The sequence below is a fragment of the Strix aluco genome, chromosome 30, assembly GCF_031877795.1.
Source record: "Strix aluco isolate bStrAlu1 chromosome 30, bStrAlu1.hap1, whole genome shotgun sequence".
Classification (NCBI taxonomy): Eukaryota; Metazoa; Chordata; class Aves; order Strigiformes; family Strigidae; genus Strix; species Strix aluco.
In genome coordinates this window covers 2885002-2908003 of record NC_133960.1, presented here as the reverse complement: position 1 = coordinate 2908003, position 23002 = coordinate 2885002, and the positions used below count along the sequence as shown (strand labels likewise).

At 72.5% G+C, this 23002-nt stretch overlaps 3 protein-coding genes across 9 annotated transcripts in view; 1 reads left to right on the top strand and 2 right to left on the bottom strand.

Moving 5' to 3' along the window:
* The window catches only part of DCST2 (DC-STAMP domain containing 2), a 4350-nt gene extending 1208 nt beyond the window's left edge, over positions 1-3142 (top strand). Inside the window, 13 exon segments of the mRNA XM_074809512.1 lie at positions 18-24; positions 113-259; positions 262-294; positions 394-494; positions 590-720; positions 853-968; positions 1069-1162; positions 1245-1359; positions 1361-1485; positions 1586-1681; positions 2127-2534; positions 2740-2790; positions 2941-3142. Coding sequence (XP_074665613.1) covers positions 18-24; positions 113-259; positions 262-294; positions 394-494; positions 590-720; positions 853-968; positions 1069-1162; positions 1245-1359; positions 1361-1485; positions 1586-1681; positions 2127-2534; positions 2740-2790; positions 2941-3142 — 1626 coding nt within the window.
* Positions 3143-3536: 394 nt separating this feature from the next.
* Positions 3537-17865, bottom strand: ZBTB7B (zinc finger and BTB domain containing 7B). The gene is given in 4 exon segments (XM_074809661.1): positions 3537-4276; positions 4965-5447; positions 5449-5969; positions 17826-17865. Coding segments are annotated over 3 exon segments (1416 nt in total). The 5' UTR covers positions 5961-5969; positions 17826-17865; the 3' UTR covers positions 3537-3855.
* Positions 17866-18056: 191 nt separating this feature from the next.
* On the bottom strand, positions 18057-22508 carry LOC141916839 (mothers against decapentaplegic homolog 6-like). 7 transcript variants are annotated; one of them, XR_012621194.1, is made up of 5 exons: positions 22379-22483; positions 21586-21999; positions 21317-21430; positions 18434-20639; positions 18057-18369 (listed from the first exon to the last, which is right to left on the bottom strand). XR_012621194.1 is itself a non-coding variant. In XM_074809665.1 (4 exons), the coding sequence occupies exons 2-4, from the start codon at positions 21977-21979 to the stop codon at positions 20104-20106; spliced, it is 1044 nt and encodes a 347-aa protein (XP_074665766.1). In that variant the 5' UTR covers positions 21980-21999; positions 22379-22508; the 3' UTR covers positions 18057-20103. The 7 variants fall into 7 exon arrangements, 1 of the variants encoding a protein (XP_074665766.1); XR_012621191.1 differs by having other exon boundaries at positions 18057-18756; positions 18843-20639; XR_012621192.1 differs by having other exon boundaries at positions 18057-19211; positions 19320-20639.
* Between the last annotated feature and the right edge of the window lie 494 nt (positions 22509-23002).

Here is a 23002-nt window from a genome sequence, read left to right as displayed (position 1 = left end):
TGGAACGGTCAGGGGAGGTTCATGGTTGGGCTGGAGGAGCTTCAAGGGCTTTTCCAACTGAGATGATTCTGGGATTCTGTGGGTGGCCTGATCCCCGTTCCCTGGGACTGAGCCGCTCTCCCCACAGCGCCGGCGGTGCTGGGCATCAGCGTCAGCGGGACGGGCTACGCCAGCGAGATCTTCCGGGACGTGATCTCTGCCTTTGATGCGCTGCAGCAGGGCAACATCTCGGTGCTCTCCCCGCGCTGCCTCCTCCAGCCGTGGAGCCCGACTACGGCACCTACATCAACATGGGTAACTGTGGGGGCAGCACCCTCAGCGTGCCAGACTGGGGGGGGAGGAGGAGTACAGGAAGGGGGGTCACCCCGGTGTGACTCGTCCTCTTCCCACCAGGGCTCCTGTACGGCATCTGCCTCTTCATCGCCGTCTTCGGCAGCCACGTGGCACGTCTGCGCCGGGTGGTGTGTGCCGCCTACTACCCGGCCCGTGAGCAGGTGAGAAGCCCCCCAAGCCCCCCCCCAACCGCTCCAAACCTACCCACACCCTCCTTTGGCAACCACCTGCCCTCACCCCATCCCCGCCGTTCCAGGAGCGCACGACCTTCCTCCACAGCACCATCCTGGCGCGGCGGGCAGGGCTGGTCCGTGCCCTGCGCCAAGCTGCCATGCGGAACACGGCTGACGCCAGCGAAGGCAACCTGCTCCTCTTCCTCACCTCCAGGTAAGCAGCTTTGCTGGGCATTGCCAAAGGGCAATGCCACTCCCCGGGGGGTCTGCGGCAAGGGCTTTGCCCTTGCCGCAGACCCCCCCGGGGATGGCATTGCCCCATGGAGCATCAGTTCCCTGCCTGCAGGCTGCCTGCTGTTGCCCGGCTGGCTCGGCTCTTGGGCATCCAGCAGAAACGCTGCCTGGCCTGCGGGATGGCAGAGCAGCCGGACTTCATCAAGTGCGTCACGCCCAACTGCAAAGGTAGGACCCCCCCCCACTGCTAGATTGGGGACATAAGACCCCCCTGTACCCCACATCCCCCCCAAAATCTCCCCCCCTCTCACGGCCCCTTTTTCCCCAGGGCTGTATTGCAGCGAGTGCTACCAAACCCTGAGCAACATCTGCTCCGTCTGCATGGGCCCCCTGAGCTACCCGGACTGCGGGGATGAGGAGATGTGAGTAGGGGGTGCAGGGGCGCCCAGCGGAGCCTTGGGGTGGGGCGGGCTGCAGCCCAATCCCCCTGCCTCGTCCCCGCAGGGACTCCAGCGACGAGGAGACGGTGGGGCTGTGGCTGGGTGCTGTGCGGGTGCTGCGAGGCCAGGAGCAAGGGCGGCTGCTGCGGCAGCGCATCAAGGAGGTGGCGGGGGGCCGGGGGGGGCAGCCGGCGGCTGCCCCGTGAGCTGGTAACCCGGCTGCGAGCCCGGCTGAAGGAGGAGGCGAGCGGGGAGAGCGACGGGGACAGCAGCAGGGGGGACAGCGAGGACAGCTCGCTCTCCAGGTGAGGGCTGGTGAGGGCGATGGCGGTGGCCCTGGCATCCTGTGGCACTGGGGGTGCTGGTCCCCAACACCAGTCTCACCCCCGCCTCCACCCACCCCAGCCTGGACTTCAGCTACCAGGAGCGGCCCGAGAGCAGTGGCAGCGAGCTGGAGGAGGTGATGGTCCTGCAGCCGCCCAGCAGCAAGGGCAGGGCCCGGTGACGGCAGGACGGTGCCACGCGGCGGCGAGGACGCAGGGCCAGGCTCCAGGGACGTGGCTGGAGCCCGAGCAGCGCGGTGGAAGCTGGGAGCTACCGGGGTGGGTGGGGAGGGGCTAGTGAATAAAGCACCCAGTCCTCGAGGCACCAGTCCCCGTGTCCTGAGTTGGCATCTGGCACCTCATGGTGGTCCTGACCTTGTGGTGCCCCCAGCCCCATCCCTGTGGTGTCCCCAGCCCCTCATGCCCCCATCCTCACCCTTGTGGTGTCCCCAGCCATGTCCCTGTGGTGCCCCAGACTCGGGGTGCCCCCATCTCCATCTTCATGGTGCCTCCAGCCCTGTCCCTGTCCCCACAGTGCCCCCAGCCCCTCATGTCCCCATCCCCATCCCTGTGGTGCCCCCAGACTCATGGTGCCCCCATCTCCATCCCCATGGTGCCCCCAGCCAGGTTCCTGTGGTGCCCCCAGCCCCTCATGCCCCCAGCCCCATCCCCATGGTGCCCCCCTCTCCATCCCCATTGTGTCCCCAGCCATGTCCCTGTGGTGACCCCAAACCTACGGTGCCCCAGCCCCATCCCCGTGATACCCCCAGCCCTGTCCCTGTCCCCATGGTGTCCCCATCCCCATGGTGCCCCCACCCTGCGGTGCCCCTATCCCCTCATGCCCCCATCTCCATCCCCATGGTGCCTCCAGCCCAGTCCCTGCCCCCTCATGTCCCCAGTCCCTCATGCCCCCAGCCCCTGTCCCTGTCCCTGCAGTGTCCCCATCCCCATGGTGCCCCCATCCCTGTGGTACCCCCAGCTGTGTCCCTGTGGTGCCCCCATCCCCATGGTGCCCCCATCCCCATCCCATGGTGCCCCCAGCCCCTCATGCCCCCAGCCCCATCCCCATGGTGCCCCCCTTTCCATCCCCATTGTGTCCCCAGCCATGTCCCTGTGGTGACCCCAAACCTACAGTGCCCCCAGCCCCATCCCCGTGATGCCCCCAGCCCCATCCCAGTGATACCCCCAGCCCTGGCCCTGTCCCCACGGTGCCCCCAGCCCCACTCACTCCCCCAGGCCTGAGCAGAGCTGCTCCGGGGAGGGGGCGCAGGGCAGACAGACAGACGGGTGCGGGGGGGTCCCTGCTTCTCCGTTTATTACCAAGCAGCCTTCGTTTAAAAAAAAAACAAACACAAACAGACAGACAGACAGACAGAGGCGACCCGGCGGGGCGGGGGGCGGCCGCCCGCCGATTATTCGTTTGGTTCCTGACACCAGAGAGGTTCAAGTAGCCGAAAATTTCAAGTTCACCATAAGGCACTTTAAAGCCATGACGGGAGCCGAGCCCCTCGTCCCCATCACCCCTCCCGGCACCCCGTGGCAAGGGACAGACGCGCAGGGGCCGGGCAGCGCTGGCGGGCAGCAGCGGAGGGGCCGGGGGGGGGGGAATATATTACATCATCTTTTTAAATATAGATAAACTCTTATTTTAGGCAAATAGTGCCGGTCCCCTGCTCCCCCGGGGGGGCTGCGCCCTGGGGGGGGGCATGTGCAAAGGGCAGAGGGGTGACCGCTGGGGCCCGGCCACCCCGGGGAGGGGGGGTCCCACAGGGCCAGGGTGGGTTGGAGAGGGTGGAGGGCGGGGGGGGGGTCGGGTGGGGGCCGGGGCTGCCCCGCACCCGGTTGGGCTCACCCGAATAGTGCAACCAAGAGAAAGCAGCCGGGAGTGCAGGGGCGAGGGGGGCTCGCCGGGGAGGGGCTGCTCGGGACGGGGAGGGGAGGACACAAGCTATGTACAGTGTGGGGCGGTGCCCCCCCCCCCCCGCCCCCCGCCAACCGGTTGGCGGGGGGCGGGGGGGGGGCTCAGTCTGTGGGTGCCCCCACCCAGTCCCAGCCCCGCTGTGTGTGGGGGGGCATCCACGGGGAGGGGGGGTTATGGGGGGGAACACACACCCCAATCCCATTTCCTACCCCGCTCCCGCCGGGGCTCCACCGCCCGGGCACGGTGGGGGGCAGTGGGGACACCTCCTCCCCCCCCACCCCCCCCACCCCATTGTGCAAATCGGCCAGGGGGGAATTTCCCCCTTTGCATAACTGGGAACGAACCGTGACGGGAAAAACGGGAACAGAAACCCCGGCGGGCACGGCACGGCTCGGCACGGCCCAGCACGGCGCCCGCCGTCGCAGCGGCCCCTACGCCGTCTCCACCGGCACCGCGTCGTCCGGTTGTGGCCCTTCCTCGCCCTCCGGCTCTTCTTCCTCCTCCTCGGGCTGTCCCGGCCCCCAGTAACGGGTGATGGAAAGGCGCAGCCCCTCCAACCGCCCGTTGGAGAGGTCGAGGCCTGGGGGGCCGGCGGGCGGCGGGGGGGGCTCGTCGCGGCGGCGGCGGCGGGTCCGCACTTCCAGGCAGTTCTGGCCCTTGAGGTGCCGCTGGAGGTGGTCGTCCTTGGCGAAGGCCTTGTGGCAGAGGTAGCACTCGTAGGGCCGCGCGCCCGTGTGCAGGTGCATGTGGTTCTTCAGGTCGTAGCTGTGCAGGAAGCGGGCGCTGCAGTGCTGGCAGGAGTAAGGCCGCTCGCCCGTGTGCTTGCGCATGTGGATCTTCAGCTTGTCGTTCCTAAAATTGGGGACACACACACACACACACACGCGCGGGCAGGCGTCACCACGGGGCAGCCGGCACCCGGCAGCGGGGTGGGATCGGCAGCCCCGTGGTTAGGGATGCTCCACAGGGCGTGGGGGGTCTGGGTGCTCCGGTGGGGTCGTGGGGGGGGGTGCGTGGGGGCCGCTGCGGCACCGGTGGTGGGGGGAGATGGGTTGTACCGCACCAGGGACGCAGCCGGTGTTGGCAGGGGAGGTGTGGTGGGGGACGCTGCCTGGTACCCTGAGTCTGGCAGCACTTGGGGGGTGCGGAGACCCCACGGACCTGCACGGCACCACGCCAGGGACGTGCCCAGGCACCGGCGGGGCTGGCAGAGGTGCCACAGGGCTGCCATCGGGTACTCATTTAGGCAGGGAGGGCCCATCTGGCAGCACTCAGGGGGTGCAGAGACCCCACGGACCTGCACTGTGCCAGGGATGTGCCCAGGCACCAGCAGGGGTGGCAGAGGTGCCACAGGGCTGCCATCGGGTACCTGTCAAGCAGGGAGGGCCCATCCGGCAGCACTCAGGGGGTGCAGAGACCCCACGGACCTGCACAGCACCGAACCAGGGATGTGCCCAGGCACCGCCGGGGCTGGCTGACGTGCCACGGGGCTGCCATCGGGTACCCGTCAGGCAGGGAGGGCCCGTCCGGCAGCACTCACCGTGTGAAACGGACCCCGCAGACCTGGCAGGCGAAGGGCTTCTCGCCCGTGTGCGTGCGCATGTGGCGGGGCAGCTTGCCGGCCCCGTGGATGACCTTGTGGCAAACGGGGCACTCCTGGGGCATCTGCGAGCGGCGCTTGCGCACCAGCTTGTCGGGCGTATCCAGCCCGGGCGCCAGCGACTCGTGGTGCAGCGAGCTCAGGTACGCCATCAGGTCGGGGTCAATGGCGTCCTCGTCGGAGGCGGCCTCCTCGGGGGACAGGGGGGGCTGGTAGGGGAAGGGGAAGGGGTGTGGGGGCAGCTCCTCCTCCTCGGGCAGCTCGAAGCTCTCGTAGGGCAGGGGCAGCCCCTCAGGTAGGGGGGGTGAGGGCGGCCGGGGAGGCGGCGGGGGGCTGCCGCAGCCCTCGGCCTCTGCAGGCGGCTCCTCGGTGTGGTTGTTGAGCCGGGCGCCACGGGCTTGCAGGAACTTGCGGGTCTTCTTGCTGCGGCGAGCGGCGGGGCGGGGGGGGCGGCGGGGCGGGCGCCTCGCCCTCGGGGATGGCGGCGAAAGCTTCCAGGTAGCGGCGGGCGCGTTCGCAGTCGCCGTCGTCGGGGCCAGGGGCTTCCATGCCGCTGCCTTGCAGGATCTCCACGCAGGCGGCGATCACGCAGGGGATCTCCAGCAGCCGGGCGGCTCGCAGCACCTCGCCCATGTTGGCGCTGCTGATGGTGAGCGTGGCCGTGTAGGCGAACTCCAGCAACGCGCCCAAGGCCTCCGGCCCCACAAAGTCCAGCTCACAGACCTCCTGCCCCGGCCCCGGCCCGGCAAAAAGCTTCTTGAAGTAGCGGCTGGAAGCGGCCAGGACGGCGCGGTGGGTGCGGTACTCCAGCCCCTGCGTCTTGATGGTGACGTCGCAGAGCAGCCCGAGCTGCCGCTGCTCGTTCAGGCAGCTCAGCAGCTCGCTGCTGTGCTCGGGGAAGGGGATGCCGATGAGGTCGTCCTCCGGGCTGGCCATCGTCCTCACCTGCGGGAAGGACAGGACGCTCGCCGACTGGCACGGGAACCAGCCGAAAGGAAACGCTGCGGCTGAAGCATCAGCTCTGCCGCGAAACCGGGCTGCGAGGAAACCTCCGTCGCGCGGGGCTCGGTGGCGGTGGCACCAGAGACCGGGGTTTCGGTGGGACACCGAACCGGGGCCAGCTGGGGGCCCGGGGGCTGCCCTCAACCTACCCCCTTCCCTCCTCAACGCCGAGGTTGGCGGGCGGCAGGCCCCTCGCCGCAGCCCCCCGCGCTTCCTCCGCTGCCAGCACCCCGCCGCCCGCGCCGCCCCCCGCGCCACCACAGCAAAGGGGGAAATCTCGGCGTGGTGCCTTTGAGCGGTGCCGAGGCGCGGCGCTTCCTGCGCCAGCCCACCCACCCCCCGGCCCCCCGGCCTCCCGGCACGGCCGGGGCGCAGCCGCCGGCTCCCAGCAGCCCCATCCTGGGAACACACGGGCCTCGCCGGCGGCGGGCACGGGTGGGCGGGCGAGTGCCGGGAAGAGGGCCCCGAGGGCCGGGGGCCGCCCCGCAGAGCCCAGCCGGGCTGGGAACGGGGGCCACGCTTCCTGCCACCGCAGATTAGGATCAGCACCCGCGCCGCCGGTTCCTGCCCCCGCTCCCAGTGGGGGCCCGGCCCCCTCCCTCTCCCTTTGCCCCAGCCCGGGGCCGCTCCTCGCCCAGCCAAGCCCTGCCTGAGTGAGCTGGGCCTTTCCCACGCTGCGGCTGGCAGGGCTTGGCCTCAGCCCTAAACCTGGCCCTGGCACCCAGGGTCCTCATGGTGCTGCACCGCGGACCCGTGCGTCCCCTGGAGCCGGCGTGGGCAGGCGATGGAGCCTGTGGGAAGAGGAAACCCACTGCCCTCCGGACCCACAGGCAGGGTACAGGCAGCAGCAGCAGCTCTGATGCAGCAGCCCAGCCCATGACCCCCGTGCCTGGCCATGGCTAACGCTCGCCCGGTGCTGCTGGGTGACCCCGGGGCTGCTGGCTGACCCCGGGGCGGGAGGTCCCTCCGGTTGCCACCACCCTGGGGAACGCAGAGGTGGGCACGCAGCACCGCCACATCCAGGCTCTCGGTGCTGTCAGCGCTGTGCCACACCGAGTCTCGCCAAGCCACGGCGGAGGGTGGCACGCGGCACCGGCCATCGCTGAGCCACACCAGGCCCATCCGAACTGAACCCCGGCCACGCCGTGCCGGCCCGTGCCAAGCCACGCTGTGCCGTCGGCGGGCGCGGGGGACGTGCCCCCTCTTGCCCGTGGAGGGGCGGCGCGGCCGGCGGCCCCCGGCACAGGGGCCCATCCCCGCGCCGGCCGCTCCCTGCGCTTGGGCGGCCGCCAGCTGGGGCTGCCTCGGCAGGAGCTGGGAACGGCCCCGGAGCAACCGGCTGCGGAGCCGCCCCAGCCGCTGCCGAGCAGGCCCGACCGGCATGGCAGGCGGCAGCCGCCCCTGAAACTGGGAGCCGGGCAGTGCCGACCGCCCGGGATGCCGGCGCCGGCGCCAAGCGCCCATGGCCAACCCCCCCCTCCCCGCTCCGCCACCCCCCGTCTTGCCAAGAGCCCGTCGCGCCGCCGGCCGGGGTCCCCGCTGCCCACCCGGGCGGGGGCGAGCGGATTAGGGGTGATTAAACCATCATGGCCCTGGGAGCCAACAGGCAGCGACAGCCCCCGGTGGGATTAGGTCGGATTAGCAGCGGGGGCAGGATTAGGGGAGGCGAGCGCCCCGCACTGCGGCCTGGGCGGCTGGAGGGGGATGATGGGGATGTGGCACCCACCCAGGGCAGCCCGGAGCCCTGCGGACCCCCAGCCTGGGTGGCACCTGTATTCTCCATCGCTGCCTCGCCCAGCCAAACCCCGACGGCAGCAGGACAGACCCTCCCTGTCCCCTGGTGCCCACAGCACCCCCAGCCCCATGAGACACCCAGGCACTGGGTGCTCGCAGGGCTCTTCCTGCTTGCAGGGCTGGGGCTGGCACCCACCGGCACATGCCCGTGTATCGGGGCTCCTGCACGGGGGGTGCCCAGGCCCAGCGCAGCGGCTGAGGCCCCCCCAGCCGTACCCCGGCGGGTGGTGGGGATCTCCGAGAGGAACGGGCACGGCCGAGGCCCCACCGTGTCATGGTGCGGGTGGGAGCGGCCTCGGTGCTGCTGATGCCACGGAGGCCTGGCCCAGCCCCACGAGGGAGCCGGGACCCCCGTGAGCGGCCGCGGGCCCGGATGCCTGCGGACGAGCCCGTGGGGCCAGGGCAGGGCGGGGGCGAGGCGGCGGCAGGAGGGGGATTTTCCATCGCACCAAACCGCCCGTTACGGCTTCTTCCCCGACACCCCCACCCCCCCCGCGCATCCTCCCCGCTGGAGCGAAGTCACATGCTGAGCGGGTGCTGCCGTCGAAGAGATTGCAGCCGTGATAAGGAAATGGGGGGGGGACGAGGTGTGAGGGTGTCAGAGCCACCCCCAGCCCCCCGGCGTTCCCTGGCTGGCAGCGGTGACGATGGCGCAGGGGGGCACGGGCCGGGAAGGGGGCCAGCGGCGATGCCCCCACTCCCGCCGCACCAGGGCTTTCTCGGTTACGTCAACGCCTGCGGCCGGGCCCCGTTTCGGCTGCAGCAGCCGCACGGAGCCGGGGAAAGGGGGGGGGGGGGGGTCGCTCCCCACGCTGAGCTGGCTCCCACGCCGGGGCGGGCGGCAGCGGGAACAATGCCTGCCCAGGTCACCCTGACATCCCGCCGCCGGCCCGGGCCGCCTGGCGCAACCGTGGCCAGGCCCCATTCACCTGCCAGCCCCCTCCCACCCCGCCCTGGGGGGGGGTCTGGGCGCCCCAGCACAGCTGCACACAGAGGGTGGGGGTCCGGCCCTGCAGCACCCACCCTGCACGGGGACTGGCTGTGTCCCGTGTCGCCGAGCCAGGATGGCACCCTGCACAGTGCCAGCCTGTGCTGGGCCCCGGCTTGGGGACGGGGGGACATTTGGGGGTGCCTGGGGGGTCCCCCCACCTGCTCCCCCCTAGGGAAGGGGGGGCTGGGGTCCCCCGGGGAGCACAGCCCCCGCCCCAGGCTGCTGCCGATTGTTGCTGCTTTCGATCACAAGAGTCACAAACGCTGTCGAGGGACTTCACAGCCGCACTGGGGAGAATGAGTCACCCAGGAAGGGGAGCGCGGCACCAGCCAGCGACCCGGCCCCCGGCCCCTCGCCCCGCCGGGGCCCCTCGTCCTTCGGGAGCCGGGAAGGGGACCCAGGGGTCCGGGCTGTGCATCCCCCCCACACTCCATCACCCTGCCCGAAGCCTGTGGTGGCCCCAGCACCGGCCGCTGCGGTGGGGGGGGGTGACGTGGCTGTGGGCCACGGGGCCGCTCAGCCCCTCTGCCCACCCCGCGGGGAAGGTGGTGGGCTTGGGGGCCACTAGCCCTGAAGTGGGCACGTGCCGGAGGTGTGCCAGGGGTCCCTGTGCTGGAGGGGGGGTGCAGCTGGGGGAAGCGGTCCCGCTCTTTGAAAGAAGAAAAACAGCGAGCAGAGACGAAAGGAAATGGTTTGAAGAGGGAAGGTGATAAACAGAGCCCCCCCACCCCACGGCGCCAGGGAGCGAGCCCCGCGGCACCCACCCCGACCCCCCGCTGCCACCCAGCTCCTCGTGCCCGCGGTGGTGCCACCCAGAAAGCTCCCAGTGCCCAGCACCTCGAGTGCCTCGCGGGCACGGCCGTGTGCCGCGGCCATCGGCGCCGAGGAAGGGGGTCGGAGTGTGGCGGCTCAGCTCTGCCTCCGCGCCCGGTGCAGCTCCTGGGGCCCGGTGCCAGCCCGGCACAGTAGCCAGGCTGGAGGCTGGGCACAGGCAGCCCCGCCACGGCGGAGCAGGCGGCTGCGGGACCGGCGGCGTCCTCAGCGCCAACCCCAGCACCTGCAGCAGGGCCAAGCAGATGCCGGCCCCAGTCGAGCCCCCGCGCCAGCCCCCTGCCCGCCACCAGCCCCGTGCTGGCATCGCGGCCCCCCTTCTGCTGCCAAAACCTTCCCCGCCGCCTGGGCCAGGCAGAGGCGCGTCCGGCTGCCTGGCACTGCCGCCGCAGGGCGCAGGCCCGGCTCTGCCAGGCCACGGTGACCCGGACCTCACCGCCCGTCCCTTCCCATCCCATCTCACCCCACCGGCAGCGAGGGCGACACCCGGCTCGGGTGACACCAGCATCCCGGCAGCCTCCGGTTGGTGCCGGAGCAGCCGTGCCTGGCCCTCCCCATGCCCGGCTGTACCACACCAAGTCCCCACCGCCCCGGCACCTTCTCCGCCACGAGGGCTGGTGTCAGCGGGGTGGGCGCGCGGCTCACCTGGTGCGTGTCCCGGGGTGGCTCGGCGCTGCGCCGCGGCCGGGTCGGCGGCCCGCGAGCGGCAGGGAGGGGAAGGCAGGGTGCTGTGTGAACTTGGCCCCGCTCCCCGCTGCACTTGAGCGCAGGATCCCACCTCAAAAGGAGTCGACGCCCACACCCCGGGTCACGCACCTCCCAGCCCCGCTTCCCAGAACACACACGGCATTAACCCTTCGCGGCCGGCACCGTGCCGCGGGGCGCCAACCCGGAACCGGGCGGGGGGCATCCCCTGGCCCCCCTCCCGTGGGAGGAAATTCCCAGCGCCGGTAGGACGGGCGCCCCGTGCCGTGGGCATCCCCTCGCCGCTGCCGGCATCGCCTGCCCGTCGCCTGCCCCGGCCCTCCGTACCGAGGCGTCGGACGGGCCCTCGCCCTCCCGCCGCCCCAAGGCAGGGCGCTGGGTGCTCGCCGCTGGCCGCGGCCGGGCCCGGCCGAGCCGGGAGGGCGCCTGCGCTCGGCGGGAGCGGGGCTGCCACCGCAGGGCTGGGCTCGGTGTGGCGTGCCGTGGCCTGCCTGGCCAGCCCCGGAGCCGCCCCCCAACCCTGCAAATACACGTCCCGCTCTGCCCCCAAAGCGGGTCCCCGAGGTCCCACGGGGGATGCGGGACGCTGTGACTTGGGGAGGGGGCTCGGGGATGGCTCTGGATGGACCATGTTGCCTGGTCCCCTCCGCTCCCTGCGTAGGGGCAACCACAGGCCATGGCCCCCCCGCCGCCGTGCCCCTGCAGCCCCCTGGGGCCAGCTGCAGGTTCGCGCAATCCCCCCTGTAATTACACCCTCTGCGTCCCCAGCTAAACAGCAATTAGCAGCCCGGGGAGCGCTCCCCACACCCCACCGCCGGCACCCAGCATCCGCCCCGGCCGCCCACACCAGCCTGGCCAGGGCCGTGCCAGGGCTCTGCGGCGGGGCTGGGCCCCCCCCTCGGCTTTGGGGGGGCCCTGGCACGGCCCTGGCCAGGCTCCGGGCAGCTGTGCCGGTGCTGCCAGCAGCATGAGGCCGGGCAGAAAGGGGAAGAGCCCTGTGCCAGCGCGGCCGCGCAGCCGGGCAGGGAGGGGGCCTCTGGCCTCAGCAACGTTCGCGGAAAGAGCCGGGTTGTGCAAGAGCCCGACCACACGGGCGGGCAGCGCGGACGGCAGGCGGGCAGAGGGGCAGCAGCCACCCCGGCACCTCGCCCATGAGGGCCAGTGGTCCCTGGCGTGGCATCCCGCCTCCCCCATCACCGGGCACCGTGTACTGGGCAGGGGCCGGCCGTGCCGCCGCGGGTCAGCCCAATGCCCGGAGTGCAGGCAGCGGCGGTGCAGGCAGCCTTGCCCACCACGCTGTCACGATGCTCCTGGCTGGCCAGCCACCCCGGCGGGGGGCACGGCCCCAGGCCAGCATCCCTGGGAGGGAGGGAGGGAGGGAGGGACGCGGCACCTGCCTGCCAACCCTCTGCCTGCCCTTTGCTCCCCATAAAGGAGGGGAACGGCGCCAGCCCCCCCTGGCCCAGGTGTGCCAGGTGCTAAGGGCGGGAGATAAGGTGGGCGAGGCGGGCAGGGAGGGGCACGGCATGGGCACGCAGCCCTGACTCAGGGTTCCCGCTGGTGGCCAGGCCCCACTGGGGTGAGTCACCATGTCCCCCCCACCCTGGGGGTGTCGCAACCACCCACGCGCCGACCGCAAACTGCTGCTCACCCTGGACAGGGGGCACTGAGGGTGCCCACCCAGACGGGGGGACCAAAGCAGTGGAGGTGCTGGTCTTTGGGCAGGATGGGCTGACCTTCATCCATCCTCCTCCACGCCCCGCCCTTGCCTCGGCCAGTGGCACCCTGACCAGTGTCACCAGTGATGGGACATGGCCCCATCCCGCACGCAGCTGGGACGGGCTCCGGCAGCATCCCAGCTCCCGCGTGACACCGGCCCCTCTCCCGACGGCAGGACGGGCACCCCAGCCACGGGCATCCCCACCTCCTGACACGGGGGACCCGCAGACCTGCCAGGACAGGGGGACCCACGGCCACCTCCTCACCCATGGGTGGCCAGGACAGATGTGGCCAAGGGTGCGTGGCCTCTGTGGGTCACCCCTGGGCTCCCCACTGCAAGTGTCGCCATCCCCGGTGCCGGGGAGTGGCCACGCGAGGCCGGACACGGGCTGTCCCCGGCTGCTCCCTGCCAGCGCAGCCCGAGGAGCGGGGCCACGTGCAGGCAGGAGCAGGCAGAGGGAAGGAAGGTAGGAAGGAAGGAAGGGGTTGCCGAAATGGAGCTCGGGGGGTGGGGGGAACAGGAAGGAAATGGTCAACAGCAAACCCCACGTTTGATCACCTCGGCATGGGGTGAAACCCACCCGCGAGTCCCGCAGCAGCCGGGGGGACAAGGGGGGGGCTCCGAGCCCAGCTGGTGCCCACGCCACCCCCCGCCAGTGCCGAGGGGCACGGCAGAGCCGGGCATCCCGCTACACCCCGGCTTGCATGGCCCAGCCTGGCCAGGACCCTGCTGGGATGGAGCAAGACTCGGTTGCCCGTGGGCACCCTGACAGCCTGGGGCTGGGCACAGGGGTGCTGGTGGCAGCAGGATGAGGCTCTGCCAGCCCTCGGCCTGGGACAGGCAGGCTTGCCCGCGGCTGGTCCCACTTGCCAGCCCCAGGGCAAGCTGGTTTCGGGGCCGCTCGCCCTGCAGCACAGTCACGGGAGCCCCTTGGAGGACAGCCAGACCCCCCAGGTCCTGCTGCGCCACACGGCCCCGGGGAGCCCCCCAGGCTGGTGGCATCTCTTCCCTGACGTGGGGTCCGTGTCCTCACGGCACCCCGGGGGCTGAGCACCACCAGCCAGTGCAGGACAGGCCCCAATGCTCCATCCTGGCACCGGGGCAGCGTTGGTCCCATTGGGGTCACCCGGCAAGGACAGTGTCAGCCCACGGCCCCCCCTCCACACCCCCCGAAATAGCCCGGCTTCCGCCCCCACGGCAGCTGCCTGCTGCCAGCTCCCTGCTGCCCACGGCTGATCCCGGGGGAGGGAAGGGGGGGGCAAGCGGTTCTAATCCCCCCCGAGCCCACGTAGCGCTGCCACCAGAGCCATGCCCGCCGCAGCCTCCCCGACCCCCACAGGTGCTGTGAGCGAGACCCCGGCCGGCCCCACACCGTGGGGAGGGCGACAGCCCCAGCCCCGCAGCCGAGCCGGGGGCAGCCAGCCGTGGAGCCCGGCAGTGGCACACGGGGCCGTCCCCGAGCTGTCCCCAGCCCCGAGCCCCGCTGGGATGTCCCCACCGCACCGGCTGGCTCGGCACAGCCTGAGCAGGACGGGAATCCCCTTCCCCTCCCCTCCTCGGCCCCGCAGCGGGACAAAAGCGGAGCATCCTCCTGCCTGTCCTCACCGCGGCCCCCAGCCCCGTGGCCCCGAGGATACCCGCGGGAGGTTGAACCGAAGCAAAATTACCGGGGTGCCGCCGTGCCCGCCGCGTGCCTGCTAGCCTGGCCGCGCTCCCCAGCCCGCTGGTGTCCAGGGCGGGCAGCGTCTGGCACCCACCTTGCCCGGGACCCAGCACCCGGCAGCAGGACCCCCGTACTCACCGCCCCCTCCAGCCGCTGCCCATGGGGCCCGGAGACACGGCGGGGACAGCCGGGGCAGAGCGGAGCACGCAGCGCAGCCGAGGCTGCCGGGAGAGGCCAGCGCTCGCCTGACCTACTTCTCCTTCCGCATCACCTGCTTTCATTTTCCCTCGCCATGGCTCGGTCCCCCCGCCCGCCCACGGTCCCGCCGAGTCACACCACCGGCTCCGCAGCCACGGGCTGCCCCGGGCCCCACAGCTCCCGCCGCACCGGTGTGCACGTGAACTGGCCACCCATCCCCGGACACAGAGCGTGGCTGGGCACCGGGTGCGCTGAAGGTCACCGGCCACGGCCGCCTCCCCCACCGCCTGCACGGCCACCCAAGCGTCACCTCCCTGGCACGAAGCGAGTTTGACGGGTCTCAGCCCAGCCCCTCGCCGGGTCCTCCAGACGCCCCGGGGCTCACTGGGGTGTGGACACGCAGCTCCCGGGGCATGTCGGGGACGCCAGCACTGCCGCGGGGAGCCAGGCGGGCGCCAACCCCCCAGACAGGGCGGCCTCTCCCGCCAGCACCCCGCCGGCTCCCGCGGTGGGGTTACCATGGAAAGGCAGTGGCGGCAGCGCAGGGGGAGCGCAGGCTCCCGGGGGCTCCCGCCAGCAGCCCGCGCGCTGCCAGGAGAGATTTCTCCGTGGTTTCATCATCCGCCGCCCGCCCCGAAGGAGAAGTTCCTGCTCCGCGCACGGGGCAGCAGCCACCCCTCGAGGGCCGGGGCGCAGCGGGGGCTGCGCTGGCCCCGCACCCCCCGCTGCGCCCACTGCCCGCCCCCGCCGCGCTCAGGCCCGTCGCGCTCGTGCCACGTGTGCACCGAGGGTGCTCGGCACCAGCTGGCAGAGCCGCGCTGCCACGGCCTCGGGCTCAGCACCGCGGCGCTGCCGGTGAGGGGGGGCCTGGGCCAGCCTGTGCCCGGGCGGGGGGTCTCAGAGAGTCCCCAGGACCCAACACCACCATCCCCCCCCACCCGCTGGTCACCTCCCCATGCCCAGGGGCTTCACCCACTCTGCACCCCAGTCCCCAGCAAGGGCACCCCCAGCCCCAGCCAGCCCCCAGCCTCACACTCTCCCCTACCCCACAGCTTCCCCTTCTCCACGCACTCAAGTTCCTGAGCCCAGCCCCTCCCTCCACTCCCAGCACTCGGCATCACCACCGCGGCCTCGAGTCACCGGCAGCTGCCGCGTGCCTCTGCCAGCGCTGGGGGGGGACCCCAACCTGCTCCCAGCTTGGCTGCGGCGGGGGAAACCGAGGCACAGCGAGCCTCACCCCACGCCGAACCCGGCACCGCATCCCCTCACCCGGTGAAAGCAGCCCGGGGTCAAGGGCGGCCGCGGCCCAAGACGGTGGCTCTCCTCCGGCGTGGGCCGCGGCGGGAGGGTAAATACCGCACCCCGCCCCGGGCAAACAGCCGGCTGGGGGCAGCCGGCCAGGGGGGAACAGGTACAGCAGGGCTGGGTGCGCGTGGGGCAGAGTCCACCGGTGCTTGGCGGGTGCTACCGAGCCGCCGGGCCTGGTGGGCGCCCGTGCGGCCCCTCGCTGGTGGCCAGCGACGAGGCACCCACCGCCGCTGCCAGCGTGCCAGGCCTGGCAGGTCACGGGCAACACGGGGACACCCACCCTCCGGCTCCCGCCTCTACCGGCACTGGCGCAGCTGGGGGGGTCCCGAGCTGCCTCCCCGCCGTGACGGTGCCGTCCCGCACAGCCGGGGATGCGGCCGAGCGGCTCCCCGGGGCGGGAAGGGCGGTGGGACGGCAGGAGCACCCCCGTCACCCGTGGTGTGAGCCCACGGGGGACCCCGGGCTGGGTGGCAGCACCACAACCGGACCCCGGCCGGAGGTTTGGCGGCCGCCCCCGGGAGGCGGCGGCGGCGACCTGCCGGTATCTCCGGTTTCCCGCAGCCCCGTGCGGAGGGACCGGGAACAGCCCACGCGTGACCGCCCCCCACCCCACGGGCGACGTGTCCGCCGGCTCCAGCGCGGAGCAGCGGCGGGCGGGCACCTGGACCGTGCGCCGGGAGCGGGCGGTGCTCCGCGCCCCGACCGTGCCCGTCGGTAGCCGGTAACATCCCGGATCCACGCGACTCACCGCAACCGGGCTGCAAAAGCGGTCGCCGCACCGGTACCGCTACCGGTCGGTCGGTACCTCCGCGCAGACCCCGTCGGTGGGTCCGTCCGCTCCCACCCGCCGCCGCTCACCTGCGCGCCCCGCCCGAGCTACGGGCCGGTCCCGGGGCCGCGGCCCCGCCTCCGCCTTCACCTGCCGCCGCCGCGCCCCGCCCGCCCCCCCCCACCCCCCCACCGCCGCCGCCGCCGGGGCTCCAGGAAGCGCCCGCCCCCGCCCCGCTCATTGGGCAGCGCGCCGGCGGTCCGGCCTCCTATTGGCGGGGGGGGCCGCCCATCAGCCCCGCCACACCCCCCCCCACGGGAGGGCGGGGGCCATGCGGGGCCCCCCCCCGGGACCGGGGTGCGGTGGGGGGTAGGGAAGAGCTGAGTCAGAGGCGCGGGACGGCGGCGATTAACGGGGCCGCGCAGGGACCGACCCCCCGGGACTGGGGTCGGGGGGGGGGGGGGGGGGGGGCGGGGGCAGCAGCCCGGTACGGCCCCGCCGGCGCCTCGCCCGGTGCCAGGCGCCGAACGCGCCCCGCCCGCTGCGGCCGCCGAGCCCCGAGGCCAGCCCGCCCCGCTCCGCCCCGCGGGCACGGGGGGGGGGGGGGCGGGGGAACCGGGCACGGAGGGGGTGGAGAACCGAGAACCGGGCACCGAGAACCGGGGGGAGATGGAGAACTGGGCACTGAGAACCGGGAGAGCGGGCACCGAGGGGGGGATGGAGAACCGGGGAGGGGAGGGGGGGGGGGGGGGGGGGTGGGAGAGCCGGGCACGGAGAACGGGGAAGCGGGGGGGGGGGGCGGAGAGCCGGGCGCCGGGGTGCCGAGGGGCGCGGCGGGGCAGCCCCCCCCCGCCCCCCCGCTGCCGGCGGCGCTGGGGCAGGGCGCGGCGGCGGGGGCCCCCCCCGGAGCGGCCCCTCCGCAGGTGCCTGGGCGGGGACCCCGCGCAACCTGTTTGGCCGCCGCCGGCCCCCGGGAGGCAGCGGCGGCGCGGCCCGGCCCGGCCCGGGGTTCACCTCGCCTCACCCCGGCCCCCCCCCCACTCCCCGCCCGGCCCCCCCCCGCCGGCTCCTGACTCAGAGCCCGGCCGCTGCCCGGCGGAAAGTGTGAGGAGCCGCCGCCGCCGCCGCCGCCGCCGCGGGCTGCCAAGGCAAACACCGCCCCGCGCAGACGTTATGTCAGCCGGGCGGGGGGGGGCCACGCCGGGGGGCACCGCTCCAGCGCCGGGCCCCCCCCAACCTCGCCCGCCGGGTCCCGGTACCGGGCACCTGCCGCTGCGCCTCGCCCGGCCCGCCCGCTCCTTCCGCGGGCCTCGAACTCCGCTTCCCTCCTCCCTGTCTGTCCGTCCGTCCGTCCACCTGCCTCGCCCCCCCCCTCACGGCCGCACCTCCATCACTCCCCCCCCCCTCCCTCCGCACACTGTCCGTGCACCTGCATCACCTCCCTCCGTCCGTCCGTCCGTCTGTCCGCTCACCCCCACCCCCCCCCGGCCACGCCGCGGGCACCGACCCACCGGGCGCGGGGCTCCGGCGGGGGCGGCGGAGGGGAAGGGGGGGTGAGGGGGGGGGAAATCCGCAGAAAATCCCCTCCGCGCCGCTGCCGCCGCCGGCCCCGCCGCCCACCGGCCCGAAACCGGCCTCCCACGGCCCCGCCGCTCCCCGCGGAGCCCCCGCCCGCCCCCACGGGCCGCCGCTATCCGTAGCCGCTGCGCTTTGCCGGTGCCGGAGCCCTCGGTGCCCGCGGCTGCTCTCCCGGTCCCCGCCCGCCCGTCCGCTTCCCCCGGGGGGGGGGGGGCGGCCCCGACGGCGCGTCCCGCACTCACCTCCTGCCCGCGGGGACGCGGCGGGGCCGGGGCCGGGCGGGGCCGGGCGGGGGCCGCGGAGCCGCCAGGCCCGTCTCAGCCGGGCCGGCGGCGTGGCAGGAAGGACCGGGCGGTCATCGCGGCCCGGCCGCGGCCGCCTGCAGAGGGCACTGCCGGTCCCCGGAGCCGAGCCCCGCGGGCGACGAGCGCGCCGTCCCCGCGCGGTACCGACACGCGTGGGGGGACACCGGGGGGGGTCCTTTGGTGCCGGTGGCACCGTTTATTGGGGTTACAAATACCAGACGCAGCCCCGGGCACCCCGGGACCTCCAAGGCTGCGCTTACCCACCCGGATGGGGGGGGGGGGGGGGCGCTTCCTGTGCTGCCGCGGGGGCCGGAGGGGCCCGGGGATCCCCCGCCACAGGCACCGGCCGCGGGAGACCCCGCACCGGCCCCAGCGCCCGCCCTGGGCCGGCCCCGAGCTCGGCACCTCTGGCCCGGCTGGGCCAGCACCTGCCCCAGGGGTGCTCGCCTGCCCCATCCAGCTGTGCCCCCTGCCCCAGAACCTGCCCCTCACTCATCCAGCTGTGTTCCCCTGCCCCATCCAGCTGTGCTCATCTGCCCCAGAACCTGCCCCTCACTCATCCAGCTGTGCTTGCCTGCTCCATCCAGCTGTGCTTCACTGCCCCAGAACCTGCCCCTGCCCCATCCAGCTGCGTCCCCCTGCCCCATCCAGCTGTGCTCCCTGACTCAGAACCTGCCCCTCACTCAGCCAGCTGTGTTCCCCTGCCCCATCCAGCTGTGCTCCCCTGCCCCATCCAGCTGTGCCCCCTGCTCCATCCAGCTGTGCTCCCCTGCCCCAGAACCTGCCCCTCACTCATCCAGCTGTGCTTGCCTGCCCCATCCAGCTGTGCTCCTCTGCCCATTCCAGCTGTGTTTCACTGCCCCAAAACCTGCCCTCACTCATCCAGCTGTGCTCGCCTGCCCCATCCAGCTGTGCTCCCCTGCCCCATCCAGCTGTGCTCCCCTGCCCCAGAACCTGCCCCTCACTCATCCAGCTGTGCTCCCCTGCCCCATCCAGCTGCGCTTCACTGCCCCATCCAGCTGTGCCCCCTGCTCCATCCAGCTGTGCTCCCCTGCCCCAGAACCTGCCCCTCACTCATCCAGCTGTGCTTGCCTGCCCCATCCAGCTGTGCTCCTCTGCCCATTCCAGCTGTGTTTCACTGCCCCAAAACCTGCCCTCACTCATCCAGCTGTGCTTGCCTGCCCCATCCAGCTGTGCTCCCCTGCCCCATCCAGCTGTGCTCCCCTGCCCCAGAACCTGCCCCTCACTCATCCAGCTGTGCTTACCTGCCCCATCCAGCTGTGCTCCTCTGCCCATTCCAGCTGTGTTTCACTGCCCCAAAACCTGCCCTCACTCATCCAGCTGTGCTCCCCTGCCCCATCCAGCTGCGCTTCACTGCCCCATCCAGCTGTGCCCCCTGCTCCATCCAGCTGTGCTCCCCTGCCCCAGAACCTGCCCCTCACTCATCCAGCTGTGCTCCCCTGCCCATTCCAGCTGTATTTCACTGCCCCAAAACCTGCCCTCACTCATCCAGCTGTGCTCCCCTGCCCCATCTAGCTGTGCTCCCTGCCCCAGAACCTGCCCCACACTTGTCCAGCTGTTCTAACCTGCCCCACACTCCAGCTGTGCTCACCTGCCCCATATTCCAGCTGTGCTCACTGGCCTCACACCCCCCAGCTGTACCAGCTCACTCCAGTTCCCCCCATACCTGCCGTGACCCCCAGGCCCACAGCCCCCCCTCCACTGCTCTGGGGCTCTGCCCCCCATCCCTTCCCTCCTGTGCCCCCCTCCGGGTCTCCCCCAGACCTGCCCGGCTCCTGCACACCCCGCCCTGGCCGGGTCTGGCTACAGCACAGGGCGGGGGGGGCTCCTGCATTGTGCTTTTCTTTTTTTACAAAAATAAGATAAATTAAAATAAATTTAACCATTAAAATAAAAATTAAAAAAAAAAAAAGAGAGAAAGAGATTAAATAGTGCCCTGTGTCAGCAAGAGACCTGGGGCTGGGAGTGGTGGGTGCTGGCAGGGCAGTGAGCCAGGCACGGGGGGGCACTGGACCCCCCCAGGGCTGGGGCAGAGCATCCCAGCGAGGGTCCCCTGGGCCAGGACCACCCCACTGCAGCACAGCCCTGCAAGAGAGAGGCTGGGGGGTGACAGAGGGCCCCCCCAGCTCATGCCCCCCTTGCAGCCACTTTGGGGGGGGGGGCTCCCTGGCACCCTCCCCCCATCCCCAGCCCCTCAGCGTGGCTGGTTCAGCAGCACCTCCAGCCAACAAGGGCAGGAGGTGATGAACTGCCGGGAGTAACAGGGCCCCCAGCCCTTGGCAAAGCTGATGCGGACGCTGTGGGGGTCACAGGGGCCCTCCCCGGGGAGCTGCCGGCCCCCCGCGCCCCCCACCCGCTCGTAATCAAACACCTTCGCCGAGTAACCGGGCAGCACCTTGAGGACAGTGAGCCCACGGGCACCGGGGGGGCCCAGGGTGGGCGAGCTGACGAAGATGGGGTGCTCGCTGCGGTTGTAAGCCCACACGCCGCCCAGCTCCCGGCTCAGCAGCAGCCCCCGGCCGATCTTGCCGCGCGCTCGCCGGACGGCACGGCTACGGTGGGCGGCCGGCAACTGGCCCAGGCAGAACCCGCTGCCCCGCGGCAGCTCGCAGAAGACGTTCACCGAGGCCTCGTGTACGGCGTAGAGGCGGCCCACGCGCGTCCGGTGCTCCCAGTAAGCCAGTTTGCACCAGTAGCCATCCTTAACGGTGCTCCGTGAGAGGCTGGTGTCTGGTGGGGGAGAGCAGAGTTGTCACCGCCAGGCGTGGCCGAGCCGTGCAGCCAGAGGGGCCAAGGGGAGAGGTGATGGGGAGGGAGTGGGCATGGGGAGGGGGGGTGTCCATGCTCCCCAGTGCATGCAGGGACCAGCGGAGTGGACAGACGGATGGACACGGTGCCCCGGGGATGTCCCAGCACTGGCTCCGGCATGGGGTGTGAGTCACTGGCCGGCACATAAGGCCAGGCTGTCCCCGGCCACTGTCCCTGGGGACCACAGTGAGGGGAGGGGGGGGTCCCTGGGGGTGGGGAAGGTGGGGCCCCGGCGGCCAGCGGCCTGGTGGCCAGCAGCCAGGCTGGAGCCGCGGCCGTATGCGTCAAGGCACATTGTGTGTGTCCCCGTGGGCAGCGTTTCCTCCGGCGGGGAGCCCGGCGCCGCCAAAAATAACAGGAGCCGCAGTAGGGGGGGGGGGCCGGACCCACGCTGGTCCCCTGGCAGGAACCCCTCGTCCTGCCGGGAGTGGCTGCCGGCTCCGCTCCCCAATTTTCAGGCTCCGTGTCCCGCAGTTCTGCCCTGACCAGCAGCAGGGTGGGGGCAGAGCTGCCCGGGGGAGTCAGTCCTGCCTGATACCCCCCTGCCCGCTGGGTAAGGGGGGGGTCGAGCAGCCCCCGGCCTGGCAGAACCCCCTTACCGCGCCAGTCCCCGCCGTTGTAGCTGAACTCCAGAAGTTGGGTGCTGGGGTGCTGGGGCTTGTCCGGCCAGGAGGGACTGCAGGAAGCCTTCGAGTAGGGGGGTGGTGGGGTCTCTGGGCAGGGGGAGAGAAGAGGGTGAGGGGCTGTGACATGTATCCTGCCCCCCACCTCGAGCCCCCCCCGGAGCCCTGAGCCAGCCCCAGGGACCAGAGGTCAGAGGGTGGGCGGGTGGGTGAGGAGAGGCTCCGGTAGAGCCGCCGGCACTCACCGGGCGCAGCCAGACGGCTGAAGTGGTGGGGGTTGCAGCAGAGCGTGGCTGCCTCCCCGCAGCCCCCCCGGCCCCCCGCGCAGTAGCAGAGGTGCTTGAGCTCGTGGGGCTGGCGGAGGTCGGGCCAGCGGTAGAGGCGGCAGAGCAGGACCTGGGGGGGCAGCGCCTGCTTGGCCCCCCGTGGCTCCCCCCGCGGTGCCCAGACGCAGCCGGACTCCCAGGCGCCCCGGCTCTCCACCGCCTGCACCAGCAGCTCCAGCTCCTCGTCCTTCAGCTTCTTGAAGAGGGCGTGCGCCGCCGGTTTGAGGGCACCGGGGCCGTCCTCGGGGCTGGCTGCCGCGCAGCGTTGCCGCCACAGCCGCCTCACCAGCCCGGCACGGCGCGAGCGGAACATGGGGCGGCGGCGGTGACGACCTGCGGGACGGGGACAGGCCTCACCCCCTTGTACCGGGAGGGTGCTGCGGCCGCGGGGATCCCCGGTGCATCCTCCCGAGCTGGTAGAACCACACTCACCTTCCCCACCAGGGCCCCTGCCTGGGTTTGCCGCTGCCTGTCCCTGTGGACACGTGAGGACACAGCGCTGCTCCCAGGGGGACAGGGGTCCCCAAGGTCAGGTGGGAATGTGACCCCAAAACCAACCCCCCAGCGCAGAACCTGCCTGTGCTGAGATGGTGAGGGCAGGGGTCCACGCGCCCCTGCCTGCAGCACCCCCCCACCTCCCTGCCACCCCCCCGCCTGCACCCCCCGGCGCGGGGCTGGGCGAGGGGTCCCTGGGGAAGGGGGTGTCACTCACGGTGGGTGGCGGAGCTGGGGGCGAGGAGCCGGGGCTGCGCATGGGGTCGTGCTCTCAGGGCGGCCGGCACCGCTCTGCCCGCGACGTGCCGCTGCCAAGACCTTTTCCTGTGCCGGGACGCTCTCCCCTCCCCCGGACCTCCCCGTTTGGGGAATTCATTGATTCGCCCCGTTCTGGCCAGCCCCGGGGCCGAGCCGGGGCCAGGACACGCCAACAGCCGGGCAGGCGCCAGCTGCGTGGGCTCTGGCGGGCAGGGATGGCCGGCACCACGCGACCGGGGCTGCCGGAGCCGGCCTGGCTTCCACGGGCAGCTGGTCACAGCCGGGACGGCACCGCGGCCCACGCCGGTGCATGGCCACGGTGCAGGGTCTGGCCACAGGAGCCAACCTGGGCAAGGGGGGGTGGAGCGGCAGGGCACCATCCTGGCAGCCCCCATCCCTGCCTGCATCCACGCAGGGGTTGCAAGGAGCACCCGAGCCCCCCGGGGCACCCCAGGTTGGGGTCCCTGTGGCCCCCCAGCCCTCCCCGCAGGCAGAGCTCCCCCCCCGCCCCGCAGGCGCTGGGCGAGGGTGGGAGCCGGCTCCACAACAAAGCAGCTAATGTAAACGGGACCCTTATCCCGCG

Bases quoted from the DNA above. Each gene is read 5' to 3' on its own strand.
- LOC141916839 (XM_074809665.1), bottom strand. From the start codon at position 21,979: ATGTTCCGCTCGCGCCGTGCCGGGCTGGTGAGGCGGCTGTGGCGGCAA. The intron at 21,431-21,585 runs GTGAGTGCCGGC...CCCCCTGCCCAG, and splicing joins CAGCCGTCTGGCTGCGCCCG to AGACCCCACCACCCCCCTAC. The intron at 20,640-21,316 runs GTAAGGGGGTTC...CTCCCCCACCAG, and splicing joins CAACGGCGGGGACTGGCGCG to ACACCAGCCTCTCACGGAGC.